Source organism: Peromyscus californicus, unplaced genomic scaffold (assembly GCF_007827085.1).
Source record: "Peromyscus californicus insignis strain IS unplaced genomic scaffold, ASM782708v3 Scaffold_15__1_contigs__length_86483966, whole genome shotgun sequence".
Classification (NCBI taxonomy): domain Eukaryota; kingdom Metazoa; phylum Chordata; class Mammalia; order Rodentia; family Cricetidae; genus Peromyscus; species Peromyscus californicus.
The window spans coordinates 50,928,014-50,945,884 of record NW_026294447.1 but is presented as its reverse complement, the minus strand read 5'-3'; the positions used below and the strand labels follow the sequence as shown (position 1 = coordinate 50,945,884).

The following is a 17,871-nucleotide window of genomic DNA, read 5'->3' as shown; positions in this document are numbered from 1 at the left end:
GAGCTATTACCCGCTGAGGAGTTAGTGAAAACAAGCTCTTAATCAAGAGCTTGGAACAGGGACGCCTTTAATCCCAACACCCGGGGAAGGAGCCTTCTCCGTGGGACGAAACCAGAACGGATCTGAGCACTCTGTCTGAGACCAACCAGGGCCCAGCTGCTGATCCTGCGAAACCCAACAACTTGGAGGTGTTGGGGAGACTACCCTGCTCAGCTGAAATCCATCCGGGAGAGGATTCAGAATCCTACAGTTTGAAGTCTGAGGAAACAAGATCAGCTGAGGAGTTGATGAATGAGCAAAATGTGACCTGAGAACACAAAAGAAGGCGCCGCCCAGCCACCGAACCAGATCACCAGAATCGAAAGTATACACTTCACCAACTGAGAACAGGTAAGCTCCCATCTCCAGACCGGCAGATCAGGTCTCTAGCCCCTAGGTTCTACCCATCGGAGTCCCAATGACCAGACAGCTATCTTTCCCTGCTCCCCCACCAAAACAAACAAACAAACAAACAAACAAAAAAACCCAAAACAAAAAACTAACCTCTACAAACCTAACAACCACTGAAACCATAAGCACACCCTACACCAACTGGGAACAACTGCTCCCAGAGACAGAACCCACTAACACTGATTGGACTAAGCTGCTCCCGAACAAACAGAGTCCAACAGCACCAATTTAACCAAGAGAAGCAAGTGTTCTTAACCACGGAGCCATCTCTCCAGCCCTTCAGAGGCCGAAGGGAGCTTGTTTGTCCCCTCTGCTCCTCTGCCACACCAGGACAAACAAAAGACACCATCAATGAACAAAATAAAACTTAAGACATTTGGTCTGCTCTAGCCTTCATTGTGGAACTCACAGCCTCCACAACTGAGCAGTAAATCTCTGGCGATTTATCCAGTTGCAGGTATTGATAGCAGCCCAGCTTCATTTATTCACTTGAACAATTGTATCTTTAAGAAAATCCTAGAAAACATGGTTCGCATTTTTCTCATCAGGCTCTTTTCCTGGTGAAGCCACAACTCCTTCAGCACATAGGCTATGCTTGTGTTGTGTGACCCTGTTCCTGGGGAGCTGTGAACAAACATCTCAGAACTGATGACAGGCCAAAGGAAGGATACCGCCAGAGTCCAACTTGGTGAACCAATGAGTTTTATTGAGATTACTTACAGGAGCAGAGATGACTCAAAGACAACTCCAGCATGATGACAGCTCACGAAAGCTGGAGACATCAACAGCACTTCACAACTCCCAGGAAGCTCAACAGGTTGGAGTGTCCCTTCCAGGCAGCTTAGCTGGTCTCTGCTTCTTCCAGGCAGTACAGTTGGTGTGAGCCTCTTCTAGGCAACTCTGCCTGTCTGAGAGTGTCTCTTGGTAGTCCTTACTGCTTATATATGCTTGGGAGGAAGAAGCCTAGCGAATTCAATCAGTTTCAGGGACTTCCAGAAGCCTCTGAGTTGTTTACTTTCTGAGCTTACAATGCCCCTCTGTAAGATGGAATGTGTTCCCTGTCCTTAGAATATTCTCTTTCCTCACTAGCTTCCTTGCAAGATGGAATATTTCTCCTCCCTTAGAATATAGTATCCTGCACCGTAAAGAGCTTCCCTCCAATATGGACAGCTTTATCTGTTTTATCTCAAGAGGAAATTGCACACAGAATGTTCAACAAATAATATGGCACTTCCCTTGATCTGGTCTTCACTGGTAGTCTCCATTTCCTCACCTCTCACTTCCCTGCTTTTCTTGAACTTGTACTCACAAAGATGATCTTAACAGAAACAAAACTAAGCAGTCTCTTGTAAGTCTTCCTGCCTCTGAACTTCCTGGCAGCATCTAACACTGACTGGTCCTTGAAGCATTCTCTCCTGGACCTTCCATTTCATTATTTGTACTCTTCCTGCCTCCTGCTCTCTACCTTCAGGGCTTAGCTCTAGATCCTCTTTTCAATCTCTTCCTTTTCTCTACGATGAGACAGGGCTTCTTTCTGTAGCCCTGGCTGTTCTGGAACTTGCTTTGTAGACCAGGCTGGCTTCAAACTCAATGTAGATCCACCTGCCTCTGCCTCCTGAGTGCTGGGACTAAAGGCGTGAGCCACCATGCCCCACTAGTTACCTGTGTTTTAATTTTTTTCTTATATACTTATACTTCATGTGTATGGCGTGTTTGCCTGCATGTGTGTATATGCCTCACAGGGCATCCCTGGTGCCTAAAGAAGCAATGGATCCCTTGGGTCTGAAGTTACCAACTGTTGTGAGCCTCCAGGTGCATGCTGAGAATCAAACCCAGCTGCTCTACAAGAGAAGCAAGTGCCCTTAACCATGGAGCCACCTCTCCATCCCTTTTAAATAGCAACCAACCCCACCCCACAGCTCAAACCAGCTTCTGTAAACTCCAGGCCTGATGTCTACTACTCAAGAAAAGCACCTGTATGCTGCAGACACTTAAATTCATTCTTCCCCAAATTAAACCTTTGTCCTTTCTTCCCAAGACCTTGCTTATTCTGCTTAGTGTTTCTGATAGGAGTATTACTCCTACTATAGGCGGGGCCTACAGTGGAAATCCAGAAGTCTTAACAACACCTCCCTTCCCCACTAGATTCTTCTGAGTCTGCTTCCTAAGGGTTCTAAATGGTCTCTCTCCATCCCTCAAATTACTACCAGAGTCATGACCACCATCATCTCTTCATTTCTCCCCAAATGCCTTCAAGTATTCTGTTCCCCAGTGGTCCTTTAAAGTGCTAATTTGACCCTATATCTCTAGTTTGAGAAATCTATAACTGCTTGTCGCCTCTTTTTTTGGGGGGTGGGGGAGGGTCACCCTATATAATCTGGGCTATAGGCTGGCATTTCCCAGCTATCCTCCAACTCAGCATACTCCTTTCTCTACCTTCAGGTGCAAGGATGCTAAGAATGAGCCTTCATACTGAGTTTCCTTGCTGACTTTAAGGAACCTAAAATGGTTTCACGGTGCAAGATCTGCGCCCATCCTACGCTTAATCTTCATCAGCACGCCACCCCCCATCCCCCCCCCCCCCCCAGTCGTCGTCCCCGACGCCGTTGCCAGCGCACGCGCGCGCTCCTCCCAACATTTTGGACCTTTCACTTCCCCACCGATGCTTCCTCCTTTAGAGCTAGATAGTGCACTTACCCCGTGACCTGACTGATACTCATTTCAACAGGCAGAACTACCCTGGACACTGTACTGTTCCTAATTTCTTCGTGCCTCCATTTCCTCATTTGTATAATATTACAACAGACACACACATCAAAAGATGCCGTACTAAACTGCACTTAGAAATGGGCTCTAAGTCAGCCCTAACTAAATATTAGCTATAGTCTTTTTCACACAAGTACTAGGTGTTGAGAGAATATCTTTTCTTGAAAGAGGTTTTCAGTGGGAGAGGAGGTATTAATTACATGCAGTTAAGAAGAAAGTACCAAAGGAGATGGAAAAGAAAAAAAAAGACGGAAAACCTGGCCGCGAGGATCCTCATCTAGAACCCTAGAATCACAAGATACCTTTTCTTGAAAGAGGTTTTCAGTGGGAGAGGAGGTATTAATTACATGCAGTTAAGAAGAAAGTACCAAAGGAGATGGAAAAGAAAAAAAAAGACGGAAAACCTGGCCGCGAGGATCCTCATCTAGAACCCTAGAATCACAAGATACCTTTTCTTGAAAGAGGTTTTCAGTGGGAGAGGAGGTATTAATTACATGCAGTTAAGAAGAAAGTACCAAAGAAGATGGAAAAGAAAAAAAAAGACAGAAAACCTGGCCGCGAGGATCCTCATCTAGAACCCTAGAATCACAAGACTGTCTAGCAAAGAGCGGAGGGAGGAGAAGCTCCTCCGCACGGCAGGTGGCGCCGCAGCACCGCGCACGCCGGGGGAGAACAGGCGCCGGGAGGACCCACCGCCCAGGTCACGTGCCCCGCGCTCCCTGGCTCCGCGCGCCGCGTGACGTGCGCCCGCCGTAGTGATTGGTTGGGGGGAGGCACGTGGGCAGAGCGGGGCGGGCCGGGGTGGAGGGGTGGGACCGGGGGCGGAGCTGCTGGAGGGGGCTGCTCCGCGCCGGGGCCGTTGGCTCCAGACAAATAAACATGGAGTCCATCTTCCACGAGAAAGTGAGTGTGGGCGTTCGGTGGGGAGCCGACCGGGGCTCGGCGGCGGGCGTGGGGAGCAGAGTCGTCGCCTCAGGGACTCAGGACGGGGCCCGATCTCCCCCATCCCGACCTGGCTGGGTGAGGGGCGCTTCCTGCCTCCTCCCGGTGGCTCGGCTCAGGGAGCCTCCTTCATGCCTTCCCGGCGACCTCGCCAAAGAGGACCGGGCAGATAACCAGGGCTCATCGGGCACTTCGGGGGCTTCACCCGGGGGGGTTAGCGCGGGCATTCCTTTTCACTTGCCACGCCTTTTCGGGTTTCTTCTGTCTCCTCCTCTCGGGTCTAGTCTAGCGAGTCACCCTCTCCACACCTGGTGGACCCTTGCCAACTCCACCCATGCTCCCTGACCTATCCTATGGCAGAATCAACTTTCTCTTCAACTCAGTTCTATAATGGAATGGCCCATGCATTTAGATCTTGATGATCTATCCCACGTCCTTCTGCAGATGTTACCGTGGCTCTCCCATTGAAGGGCCTGGCACTTAGGAAGTAAAGTAGGAAACCCCGGAGTCCCTGAGGGAAGTCGTCATAAGAGTTTTTATTACGGGATGTTTGGGTTTGGTTTGCTAGCCGGTCTTTCCGGACTAGGAGACCAGCTTTGTTTTTAGGTATTATGGAATAGATTAGAATCTTTCTGCTGTGTGATCTGGCTAGTCTCTTCCTCACCCTAAATCCTAAATGACTACGCTTAAAAGTATTGTTGTGACATCTTGAGAAACTGGTCTTTGCTCGCATATAATTATTAAGTCATTTGGGTGTTCCTCAGACAACTTTGGCATATGATACTATGTTTCATAATCGTTTTAGATTTGGAGAAGATTGCTAGTTGGGGCTATTGTTTAGTAGGAGCAAAGGGTCTTTGTTTTGTTGAGTACTTGTAAATGAGCATTTATTCAAGGCATTTAAAGTTCATACACCACAAAGGAAAAGCAAAAGTGATGTAAATCCAAGAAATTGTTAATTGAAGTGCTCTTGAGAAGACATTTCTGAGTCTTGGAACTGGAACAAGTTAGTCTGCGACAAGATCTCTTGTAGCCCAAGCTTGCTCCTGACTCCCCATCCTCCCCATCCTCTTGTCTGCCTCCTGAGCGGTGGGATTACAGCCATGTGCCATGACTCCTAGCACCTCCCCCCCATACATTTGTAGTTAATTTTCCAAAGGCTTTGGCATAGAACCCATTTGAAATGTGGTAGACTTTAAACACTTCATACACTGCTTCATGAGACTCCTACCATGCATTCTTTTAAAAAACATTTTATTTCTGTCATGTGTGTATGATGCATGTGTGTGCCTGTGTGGAGGTCAGGACAACTTTACAAAGTCGATTCTCTCCTTGCAACTTTGTGTGAGTTCCAGGGGTCTAACTCGGGCTTATGGCAAACCCCTTTACACACTGAGTCATTTCTAGGGCACTTAATGCATTAAAAAATTTTTATGTGGGTGTTTTGCCTTTGTGTGTGACTATGCACTGTGTGTTCTTGGTACCCACTGAAGGCAGAATATCTCCCGGAACTGGAGTTGCAGAGGGTTGTAAGCAGCCACGTGGGTTTTAGGAATTGAACCTGGGTCCTCTGGAAGATCAGCCAGTGCTCGTAACTGTTGAGCCATCTCTCCAGCCCCCACAATCTTCTTTACAATATTGATTGATTCTCATTTGAGCAGATTCAGGGAAGGTAACTACTGAACCATTATATCCAAAGTGCTAGCCTAACACAAACTTACTCAGGCTGGGGAGATGCCTCAGCTGGTAAAGCGCTTGCTGTGTAAGCATGAAAACCTGAGTTCAGATCCCCAGCACCCATTTAAAGCCAGACAGAGCAGTGTGTGTCTGTATCCCCAGTACCTAAGGATCTTCGTGCATACATGGACACAGGAACACATATACAAACATGCACATGTGCACACACATATACACACAGAAACCTTGCTTATCAAGAAGTCACTCAGTTATCAGCATGTTTATACACTTAATAAATAGTTGAGTAGTACATTTACTTTGTGTGTGTGTGTGTGTGTGTGTGTGTGTGTGTGTGTGTGTGTGTACGTGTACATTCGAACAGATGGGTGAGGGTGCACATGTGTGTGTATGCATATAGAGTCAGGAGGACCACCTTGGTGGTGTTCCTCACTGGGTTGGAACTTGCCAAAGTGGCTAGCCCCATGTATCTGCCCATTTCTACTTCCCCAGCACTGAAGTTACAAATGGGTACCACCATGCTTGGCTTTTTAAATGAGGGTTCTGGGGCTTGTAGCACAAATACCTTACTGACCGAGGCATCTCACCCATCCTGAAAAGTACTTTGCTTTATCATCAACTTAAATATCCATAGCAAATGACCATTTAGTAAAGTCATAGTATATTTCAATGCACCTGTAACTATAGGTTATTAATCATATAAGAGGCCATTTTGGGAATATTTGAGCATAAATGCTATTTTCCAGAGAATTTTTTCCCTTCCATACTTGCCTTTAATCAGAGAATGATCTAGAGAAGACTTCAACTACTTCTCTAGGAATTAATTTTACACTTACCCCTTTGAGTACTTATTATTAAGTTGGAATATAAAAACAGTTGTAAGCCAGGCATGGTGATGGTGCAGGCCTTTCATCCTAGCACTTGGGAGGTAGAAGCAGGCAGATCTCTGTGAGTTCAAGGCCAGCCAGTTTACATAGTGAGTTCCAGGACAGTCAGGGCTACCTAGGTAGAGAGATCCTGTCTCAAAAAACAAAAAATAAATAAGTAAAAGCTGTTGTCCATTGGTAGATCTCCACTTGGAGATACTGTGTGAATGAATGGAGTTAAGTACATGATATGTGCCTATATCTCAAGTATTCATTATGCTCAGACTAGAATCACCAGAATTCCTGGCATATATGAGTGGGAATGAGAGTTCCTTGAACATCTAAAACAGTGATTCTCAACCTGTGGATTGCAACCCTTTGGGGGTCCAATGATGCTTTCATAGGGGTCACCTAAGACCATCTGTATATCAGATATTAACATTATGATTCATAACAGTAGCAAATTACAGTTATGAAGTAGTGAAATTGTGTGGTTGGGGGAGGAAATGTATTAAGGGTGTGTAGCATTAGGAAGGTTGATAACCGCTGCTTTAAAAGGTATGTGGTTCTATTTATTTAAAGGATACAACTCTTCTGTGATTTTTTTTTTTTTTTGGTTTTTCGAGACAGGGTTTCTCTGTGTAGCTTTGCGCCTTTCCTGGGACTCACTTGGTAGCCCAGGCTGGCCTCGAACTCACAGAGATCCGCCTGCCTCTGCCTCCCGAGTGCTGGGATTAAAGGCGTGCGCCACCTTTTTTAAAGATAGGGTCCCACTGTTGTAGCCCTGGCTGGCCTGGAACTTGCTTTGTAGACCAGACTGGTTTTGAACTCACAAAGACCTGGCTGCCTCTCCCTCTCAAGTGTTGGGATTCAAGTCACACACTACCATGCCTAGCCTCTACATATTTTAAGCCTTTTCAGGCCATATGTCTGTCACAAAGTCTCATTTATGTTCCTCATATATTCCTCAGACTCTCTGAATTTTTTTGTGTAAAATATAGTTTTTAGCTATTGAGGAAGATTGAACTTGGGCCCATGAGCTATAGAGTTTACCATCTCCCAACTTTAATAGTAAATTACCAATACCAGCTGCTTTCTTGGATATGATGTTTTGTTGCTCTTATTCTGGTGCCTCCGTCACTGGCTACGGTCGGTGCAGTCTGTACCTGTACTTCCAGTGTAATGTGAACTGGGAGTGCAAAGCACAAAAAGATGGAATAGAGGCTAAGCATTGACCTTGTCACATCCGTCGTGCCCTTTTGTGATTGCCAGCTCTTAGTGACATTCAGGATATGTGGGGTTTAGGGAAAGCCTAATTCCAAATATTTGATTTGAGGAGATGTTAACAGCACAGAGCCTCTGCCTGGGTGTGAACTCCAGCTCTGCCACTTGCTGCTTGTAGGATTTCTGGAGTTATTACCTCTGTGGTTTTCTTTTTTTGCCTCTGTAGTTAATGACAAATTAGCTGCCTCAAAGTCACGCATGCTAAGAAGCTGTGCAGAAGTCAGTGTTGCAGAAATGGTAACTGCTGCAGTACTCAGGTCTTGTGTTTGATGGCAGAAGAGATCTGGGGGTGTAGTTCAGTGGTAGAGTACTTACTTAATATGGGCAAGGGACCAATCTCTAGCATAAAAGAAAAAAGAAGGACTAGGAAAACACTAAGCAGTAAAGAGGTGGCTACAGTAAGCATTGTGGCTGTGATTTGAGCTCTAAGTCACACAGTCCTTACCCACCCAGGGAGACCAGTCCACTATTGGTCCATTTTAGAGCGCACCATTAGGGTTCTATCTGTTTTTATTATAGTTGATACTGTCACTGGGGTTTTACCTAGTTTCAGGTTGGACCCCAAAACCCGGGGGGTGACTTGGTTGCAGTTTCCTTTTGTGATTTTATATACTATCTTGGTAGAAGTGGAAGTGTAGTGTGTTTATCTTCTGGGCCCAACACAGTAAAATATGGACTCCAAATCATAGAATTTTAGTAGCAAAGTGAGTTTCTCTTCTACTTGGGTGAAATAGTGTTGTGTTACATTTTATTACATTGTATGTATTGTGGTGCTCCATGCATGCCACTGTACATGTGGAGGGTCAGAGGGCAATTTGGTGGGAGTTGATCCTCTCCTCCCACTGTGTGGGTCTTCATGATCACAGCAAGCAAACATTGAGCTATCTTGCCAGCTCCCCACTTGGGTAAAACCCCGATTAGAAAGAGGAAACAGGCTAACTTGGGCAGTGGCAATAAGACAGAAAAATGCATGATCAGAGGTATAGATAAATAACTTTTTTGGTTCATGTAGAATTTGTTCAGTGTTTGTCAATGAGATTTTTAAATTGAGTTGAACAATTTGTTTTTTTCCTTCCATTAATTATATTAGAACTATAGAGCATATTTCTAGTAGCAGTACCATTTTACTTGGTCAAGGTTTGATTTTAAGTGCTTATTTTTTCATAATAAAAAGTTTTTTAGGGACTGGGAATGTAGCTCAGGCCTGAGTTTAATCTATCCCCAATACCACATAAACTGGGCATAATGAGACACAATCTTTTGTTTTTTAAGACTTCATTATTTTTATTTTATGTGTATGAGTGCCTACATGGATCAAAGTGTACCATGTGCAGACAGTGAGGAGACCAGAGGGCATCAGATCCCTTGGGACTGGAATTACAGCTGGCTGTGAGTTCCCCTATAGATGCTAGGAACCGAACCCACAACCATTTCTCCAGACTCCAAAACCCCAATCTTTAATAGCAAGAATTTTTTATCAAAATTTTGGACGTCACTATTTCTATATGTTAAATATGGCGACCAGGGGCTAGATGACTCAGTGATTACGAGAGCAGGCTGCTTCAGAGGACCCGGGCTTCCCAGCACCCATATGATGATGACTTAGCCCTCTGCAACTCTAGTCTCAGAAGATCCAACCCCTTTTTCTGGCCTCTGAATACCAGGCATGTACATGGTGCAGATATACATGGAGGCAAAACAACTATACACATAAAAATAAAAATACCTTTAAAAAATATGGTGACTGTAGTTTAAGAACCCCACACTGAAGCATATTGCCTAGCAATAGGACCGAAAGTTGCATCACAGCTGCTTTCCCAAATGGAGTGTCTGGTTGCCATGTTAGATGTTTCTTGATTCTTTTCTTTCCTTTTTGAGATGAGGTCTCACTATGTAGGTAACAGGCCAGGAACTCATGGAGATACACCTGTCTCTGCCTCCTGAGTGCTGGGATTAAAGTTGTGCACCACCACAGCCTGGCCTTGTCTGAATGTTTTAAATTAAGTATGTCATACATAAGAACACACAAGTCAAGGAAGAACACATGGAAGCTACCCTTAGATGAAGTCACAGACTATTTCCCTACACCTGCTAAGTCCCCTCAGTCCTCTCCTCCAAGAACTAGCCCTTCCAGTGCTTACTTCTGCCAGGAAATTCTACCATCACAGATTAAGAGATTAATTCTGCCTATTTGTAAACTCTTTTAATTTGTTATTATTATCATGTGTTTCTGCATGATATGTTGATGAATGGACACACACCTCTGTGTAGAGAGATCAGCAGAATGTTCTCTTCCACTTTTAAGTCTGTTCTATGGTTGGAACTTAGGACACTAGGCGCCTCTTACTTGCCCCACCCTGTACTTTTGCTGTCTTTGTTTGTTTGGTGGTGGTAGTGGGGATTGAACCCAGGGCCTTACACACACTGGCTACACACCCTTAGCTCTGATGTCTACTCTTTTGAGTGTTGTGCGCTTTTTATTTTTTAAAAGTATTTGAGAGATTCATCCATATTGTTGCCGTTACTTGAATTTAATTTACTTTTAGTCTTATACACTGTTCTTTTGTAAATACAGTTCTGTGATCTAAACTGTCTTTGAATGCTTTCCAGTTTAGAAGCCTACAAGTAGTGCTTTGGTGAGCACATTTGCAGTGTATGTGTGTAACCATGGAGCACACAGATGGTAAACTGTGGTAGAGATGAAGGTGGTTGCAGAGTGGTTTCACTAGGCTATACTTGCTCCTGTAACAGCTGTTGTCTGTCATTCTAAACCTCTCTGTTGGAATAGCTGTCCTGGAGACTGGATAGTAGTAACACATTATGAATTTTTCTTTTATAAAAATTTTTTTTTAGCTAGGTAGTGGTGGTGCACTGTAACCAGAGGAGTTTCTCTGTCTTGCCCCATCCTGCAGCCATTTCCAGTAATCACTCAGAGGCTTATATTAATTATAAATATTTGGCCAATGGTTCAGGCTTATTACTAATTAGCTCTTACATTTAAACTAACCCATATTTCTTATCTATGCTTTGCTACATGGTTTGTGGCTTGTTACCTCATTTTCTATAGTCTTGCTTCCTCAGCAGCTGGCTGGCATCTGCTGACTCCGCCCTTCCTCTTCCCAGAATTCTGGCTCTCATGCTCAATCTCTTCCTCCCCAGCCCTCAGCCAATCAGCTTTATTATAACAATGAGCATAATCCACATCAGTGTACATCTTTGATCTTAGCACTTGGAGTCAGAGGCAAACATTTCTTCTTCTTCTTTTTTTTTTTTTCAAGACAGGGTTTCTCCATGTAGTTTTGGTGCCTATCTTGGATCTCGCTCTGTAGACCAGGATGGCCTCGAACTCACAGATCCGCCTGGCTCTGCCTCCTGAGTGCTGGGGTTAAAGGTGTGTGCCACCACTGATTTCTATGAGTTTGAGGCCAGCCTGGTTTACATAGTGAGTTCCAGGCCAGCCAAGGCTAGATCACAAAGTGAGATCTTGTCTCAGAAACACAACAAAAACATCTTTAGGGCCTGAAAAGATAGGTTAGCAAGTAAAGGCACTTACTGCCAAGGCTTATAGCCTGAGTTTGATCCTTGGGACCCACATTGTGAAAGGAGACATTTGAGTCCTGCAAGTTGTCTTCTGCATCTCCTCCAGCCAATCAATCAATCAATCAATAAGGAATATTTAAAAATAATTTTTTATTATTTGTATGTATGTGGCATGCATGTGAGTGCTGGCGTGCACATGGCCATGTGTGCAGGTGGAGGTCAAGAGGGCAAGTACTCAGGAGTCATTCTCTCCTTCTACAGTAGTATCTGGGGATTGACAGCAGGCACCTTTACCTGCTGAGCCACCTCCTGCCGTGTGTTGTGGTTTTGATATACATTTCCCTGGTGATTGATGAAGTTGAGATCTTTTTGTATGTTTTTAGCCTCTTGACTAGCTTGTGAAATGCTTGCATTTCCACTAGGATATAAGGTGAACATCTGTACGTCTCTGCTTCATAGTAGGCAGTATTCAGTGGAAGTTGCTCCTAGCAGTAGATAAACAGTAGAAGGAAAAAGAGGCAGAGACAAAGAATTCTGTCACCATGTGACAGAATACTTAACTCTAGCTCCAGGTCAGCCTGGACAACATTTCTTAGCAGACTGTGAACATAAGCTTGCTCTAGCTCTGTGTCAGACTCAAGCTCTCTGAACTCTGCCTTCTTATTCCATAACAGACATGTATACTGTATCTACTTCAGCAATTACATTTTGTTTCTATAACATTGATTCATCAGGGGGAAATGCATCTTGTAAGGTGCTCTTTGGAGTCATCATCTGCCATGTAACATAGCTCAGACCAGGAGGCATGATGCCTGGCAGGTTGAGATCAGTAGGCCTTATTGGTCCCTTAGTGGGTCAGAGTTAACAGAGGAAGTTTTCTCCCATCTGCCTTTGCCCCCAAGAAAGGCGGATTTTGGGTCTGTGTCCACCGGACTCATCCACTCCTGAGTCCCCCTTCTTTACCTATAGCTTAGGAAAGCAACACTCTAAGGACTAGGAGAGTGACAAGAAGGCCGTAGGTGCCGGACAGGCTGGATTTGGAGTTCGGGTTGGGTGCCAGCTGTATAGGAAAGCCAGCTAACCAGGCCCGTGGGATGTTGTACCCACCTCCACGAGAGGATGCTAAGGACTCCTTGGGGAGCTGAACTTGGCTGCAGTTCCTCTTGCTAACTTGTCCACTCATGGACGTGGACTGCGGTCAGCTTGGGACAGTTCTCCTTTTTACATACCACATGGAATAAGTCTGAAAAGTTGGCCGATGGAAGCCTCAGCTCTAGAGCTGGGTCTTATTTAGCCTGAGACAGAAGTGTTCTCACTTACACCAGGTCTGGAGTTTGAAAGGACAGGCTTTTAATGTTAAATACTGACTAACTTGTTAGAAGAATGAATGTTCTAGGGGATAACATTCCCTTTTTGCAGTAGTAATTTGCCATGAAATCTCCAAAGATGAATTCTTGTAGGTACTGAAAAATTCACAAGGCTAAATGTTTTAATAGGGTGATTTTTAGGCTTCTATGAGATTGGGTAGTTGAAGTTGTACTGTAAATCATTCTTCATTTTTGTTCCTGTAGTGAAATAGCTGTAAAATAAATGTGGACAAATGAAAATGCATATGCCTGTACAATAGGTTTGCCTAAGGATTATAAAGTTTGTTTTGACCGTATTAAAAAGTTAGTAATTATAGTTTTTAGAAGATACTCTACCGATCCACTTAATAAATCACATTTAAATTTATTCTTTTGGAAACACTAGCAAGAAGGCTCACTTTGTGCTCAGCATTGCCTGAATAATCTGTTGCAAGGGGAGTATTTTAGCCCTGTGGAGCTGTCCTCGATTGCACACCAGCTGGATGAAGAAGAAAGGATGAGGATGGCAGAAGGAGGCGTTACCAGTGAGGACTATCGCACATTTTTACAGGTACTGACTTCACACTGGCAAAGCCCGGGCTATTTTTAAAGTACGGGTGCTCTTTAAAGGAGGAGGAGCCATTCTCCCCACAGGAGTCCGACGTGTTAATTATAACTCTGTTCTTCACTTGGTAAATGGGACTGTGCAGCGGGTTCTTGTCAATGTGCACACTAATGACAGTTTTAATCCTTTCCTCATCCCTCTCTGCCCACAACTGCCCATGAAAATTGAACAGCAGCCTTCTGGAAATATGGACGACAGCGGCTTTTTCTCTATTCAAGTAAGTAGTCTGGGGTGTGTGCGAAGTGCTGCCTCTTTTTAGTGCTGTTGTGCTTATTCTAAGTTTGTGGTTGATGTGGCACAGCCTGGCACAGCTTTTTATGTAACGATGGAGCCTTCAGTAGTTTCCTCAGTGAACTGTGTCTACAGAAGACTGCGCTCCAGAGTGCTACACATAGAGAGATGAGCATTAGGACTGTACACTTTAGAACAGGGCTTTGGTCGCTCACTTGCTTAGGACAGGCAGGGTCTCACTATATAGTCCTGTCTGGGTCCGGCACTTATGTACATCTTCCCATCTGTGTCTCCAGACTGGAATTATAGGTGTGTGCTACCATACTCAGTTTAGAACAGGGCCTTTAAAAATTGCTTTCTGAAAGAGATGGCTTCATTTGCATGTAGATGCTAATAGCTTTAATTCTAATAAATTACAGTGCTTCAAATTTATTATCTGTGGTACATCTGAGAATCACAGTGGCTTGCAGCCTTCCATTTGAGTCATCCTACAGGATTGGGTTCCTGTAGTACTTCTCTGGCTTCTGATCTGTGTGGTAATTTGTAGCCCTTTTGGAGTGTAGGATTGGGATTGGCTCCAAGGCCTCACAGATGCTCAGACTCTACCACAGAGCCAAGTCCCATTAGGCTCCATTTTAATTCTATGGTGGTTTATTCTTTATGGTGCTGGGGGTGATATTTAAGATATTTCTGTCCTAGAGAAAACCTCCAGCCCTGCGGTTATTTATGTGTGTTTGTTTATTTTGCTTCTATAGACAGGGTGTTGCTTTGTAGCCTAGCCTGGTCTTGAACTTCCCAAAGTCCTGCTTTGGTCTCCCAGGTGCTGGGATTGCAATTGGGGACCACCATGCCTAACTTAATTCATGTACTTATGGGGTTCTTTTCTCTATGGACACATTCTAACAATGTGAGAGTTGTCTAAGTTCTTTCAGAATCTCTTTTGAGAGATCTATTTCTGCAGGTGTTTTTCTTTATTAATTCCTTCTGCTCCACCCTCCTTGAGTCCCCCTTTTCTAGCACTTCCCCCCAGTGCTTCACTGTGACATTATAAGGACCACTGGCCCTGAGCTGAGAGCCGTGGTCAGAGTTGGCACAGCGGGGGACACACACACCCCCACACCCCCCACCCCCCTGTCTCCTGTGTGTGCGGCACTTGTGTTTGCTCTGTTACTACGCAGTGTGCTTGTTTCTTTATTGCCCACCTGGGAGGACAGGTAGAATGTTTTCTCAGTTTGCAATAATCAGGTTTGACTTTTTGTTCATGACTGCAGAAGTCTAAAGTATATCAAACCTTTTTAAAGATTTACTTTTATTTTAAAAATTATTTGTATATGTCTGTCTGTGTGTGGGTATGTGCACATGAGTGCTTCTGTCTGCAGAGGCCAGAAGAGGGCATTGGAGTCCTGGAGCTGAAATTACAGGTGCTTGTGAGCCCTCTGACATGGGTGCTGAGAACTGAACTTTGGTCCTGTAAGAGGAGTATGCACCATTGACCACTTAGTCATCTCTCCAGCCCCCAAACCTTTCTTTCAATCCCTAGGGAGAACTTACTTTATACTGTATGCCTTTGGTCACTGCCATTGCAAGTGAGTGTATGTAGTAGACTAGTTTTACAGTCAGTGTATGTAGTGGACTAGTTTTACAGTGAGTGCATTTAGTGGACTAGTTTTACAGTGAGTGTGTGTAGTGACTAGTTTTACAGTGAGTGTATGTAGTGGAATAGTTTTACAAACAATACACACAGATGGAATGTGCTTCTGGATTCTTGAGACAGTTTTATCTATGAATTGTGTCATTTTCTGACATTTCTCAGAAACCTAGTATGGAAAGCACTCTTTTAAAATGGATTTGTGGGGGCTGTAGAGATGGCTTCACATTTAAGAATGCTTAATAGTATTTCAGAGGACCAGTTCAGTTCCCAGGACCCACATTAGGCTGCTTACAACTGCCTGTAACTCCAGTATACAGGGACTTGATATTGTCCTCTGGCCTCTACAGGTACTTGTACAGTGGTCTCTACTCACTCAGACACACTAATACACTTAAATAAAAATAATAAAAAATAAATCTTTAAAAAATAACAATGAAATTAAATTCACATGTATATATTATTTATGGATTTATTGGGGTATCATGGGGATATACTTTTTAAAAACAATATCCTCAAAGTTTATATTTGAGCACAGTTGCTTACACAATGTAGCTGTGCTACTTGAAGGTTTAGCTCATGAAAAGTTGCTGTTTTTCTTTTGACAGGTTATAAGCAATGCCTTGAAAGTTTGGGGTTTAGAACTAATCCTATTCAACAGTCCAGAGTACCAGAGGCTCAGAATTGATCCTATGTAAGATTTTTTCCTACATTTCTTTATTTAAACTTGATTTTTAAAGCTATAGTTTCTGAATGAGGACAAATTCATCATGAATGTTTTTGCTTTGATACTGAATTTGATGCCCTTGGACTTCACTATGTCACTGTGTCACATTTTTGGTACCCTCGAGTGTCAGTGGTGGCACTGACCTGAGGTGTGGAGGCTGTGGGGCATAACATTACTAAGCTCCTATGGAAAATGCATAGAGTTATGCAATTTTTATTTTTTTAAAATTAGTAACACTTAAGTGTAACTATATCATAACTGATAGAAATTTTATAGTACTTGCTAGTATATATCATAATATCCCACTTAACAGTATTAACAGTATATGTTTTATCTTTTCTAGAAATGAAAGATCCTTTATATGCAATTATAAAGAACATTGGTTTACAGTTAGAAAATTAGGAAAACAGGTAATATTTCTTCTCCTTTCTTGTCCTTTTATCACACTATATACTCCATTTAAAAATAAAATGCAAGCAATTGGTGTCTTTAGAATGAAGCCCAGATCCCATACACTCTACCTGAGCCTGGACTCAATTCAGCAGATAAAAATTGGCTATCTTAAGAGAAGATAATCAGTTTCTCTTCAGATTTTTAAAATAAAAACCATACAAGTTATATCATAATAAAAATTCTATATTTAAAACAATGCATATGTGGTTACTATTAAGTATGTTTTTGTGTGACGATTTGTGTTTAGCACAGTACTGTAACAAAGTCTGGAATGTCAGGAATAAGCAAAACATTTAGCAGTTGGCATTGGCCAGACAGGGTTATTCAGGCAGTTCCATTGTTCTGTAGTACATACATCTGCATAAAATCACCATTGCCCATGCTTTTGAAAGAAGCAGTCATGTAAAGGTCTTCTTATTAGAATATTAAACTTGGATAAGGTTATTAAAAACAAGCTCAGACAGTCAAAGGGAATAAACTGTTAATACACAAGCAGCATGGATGAATCTCAGCAATGAGTAGTAGACACAGTGACACCAAGTAGGCTGACCAGTGCTTGTGTAGGGCTGGAGATGGAGAGAGGGAACACCAGAGAAAGGCCAGAGGGGACAAGAGACTGGACTCTGAATGTGTTCAGTGTCCTGGTCATGTTGATGGTTTAATAAATATTTTTTAAATGACTAATTGTAAAAAAAAAAAAAAAAAAAAAGACAGGTTCTAATAGATGTATGTGCAGTTTATCCAAGTAGAGTGGTCCATACCTATGACTCAACACTTAGGAAACTGACCTAGGAAGACCTTGAGGCCAGCCTGGACGACAAAAGAGACAGGAGAGGGACAGCAGTTTATTTCATGTCAGTTATGCCTCAATAAAGCTGTTTTTTGTTTTTAAATAAAAGGCAAAAATGCTAAGTGTGGTGGTGCACACCTTTACTCCCAGCAGAGACAGGGAGATCTCTGAGTTTTAGGCCAGCCAAAGCTGCATAGTGAGACCCTGTCTTAAATCCAAGAAGAAGGGGCTGGAGAGATGGCTCAGCAGAGCACTGACTGCTGGGTTCAATTCCCAGCACCCTCATGGCAGTTCACCACTGTCTGTAACTCCAAGATCTGAAACCTTCACACAGACAATATATGCAGGCAAAACACCAGTGCACATAAAATAAAAATAAATAAAATTTAAAAATCCAAGAATAAATAAATTACCTTAAATGCAAAAAGAAAAGAAACAATACATTGAACCTGGAGATAGGGCTCAGTGGGTATGACCTTACTGCTCTTGCAGAGAATCTGGGTTTGGT

At 43.4% G+C, this 17,871-nt stretch overlaps 1 protein-coding gene across 10 annotated transcripts in view; it reads left to right on the top strand.

The window, feature by feature from the left end:
* Nucleotides 1–4,026: 4,026 nt before the first annotated feature.
* Nucleotides 4,027–17,871, top strand: part of Atxn3 (ataxin 3) — a 38,388-nt gene continuing 24,543 nt past the window's right edge. For 5 of the 10 annotated variants that reach the window (XR_008218358.1, XR_008218357.1, XM_052738806.1 and 2 more), the window contains exons 1-5: nt 4,039–4,119; nt 13,296–13,460; nt 13,687–13,731; nt 16,002–16,087; nt 16,464–16,530. Coding sequence is in view for 8 of the 10 variants with exons in the window: in XM_052738806.1 (XP_052594766.1) it covers nt 4,096–4,119; nt 13,296–13,460; nt 13,687–13,731; nt 16,002–16,087; nt 16,464–16,530 (387 nt within the window). In the remaining 2 variants the exon portion in view is untranslated. Of the gene's footprint in view, nt 4,120–13,295; nt 13,461–13,686; nt 13,732–16,001; nt 16,088–16,463; nt 16,531–17,871 lie in introns of all 10 variants that reach the window. The other 5 variants (XM_052738813.1, XM_052738808.1, XM_052738812.1 and 2 more) reach the window with 4 other exon arrangements.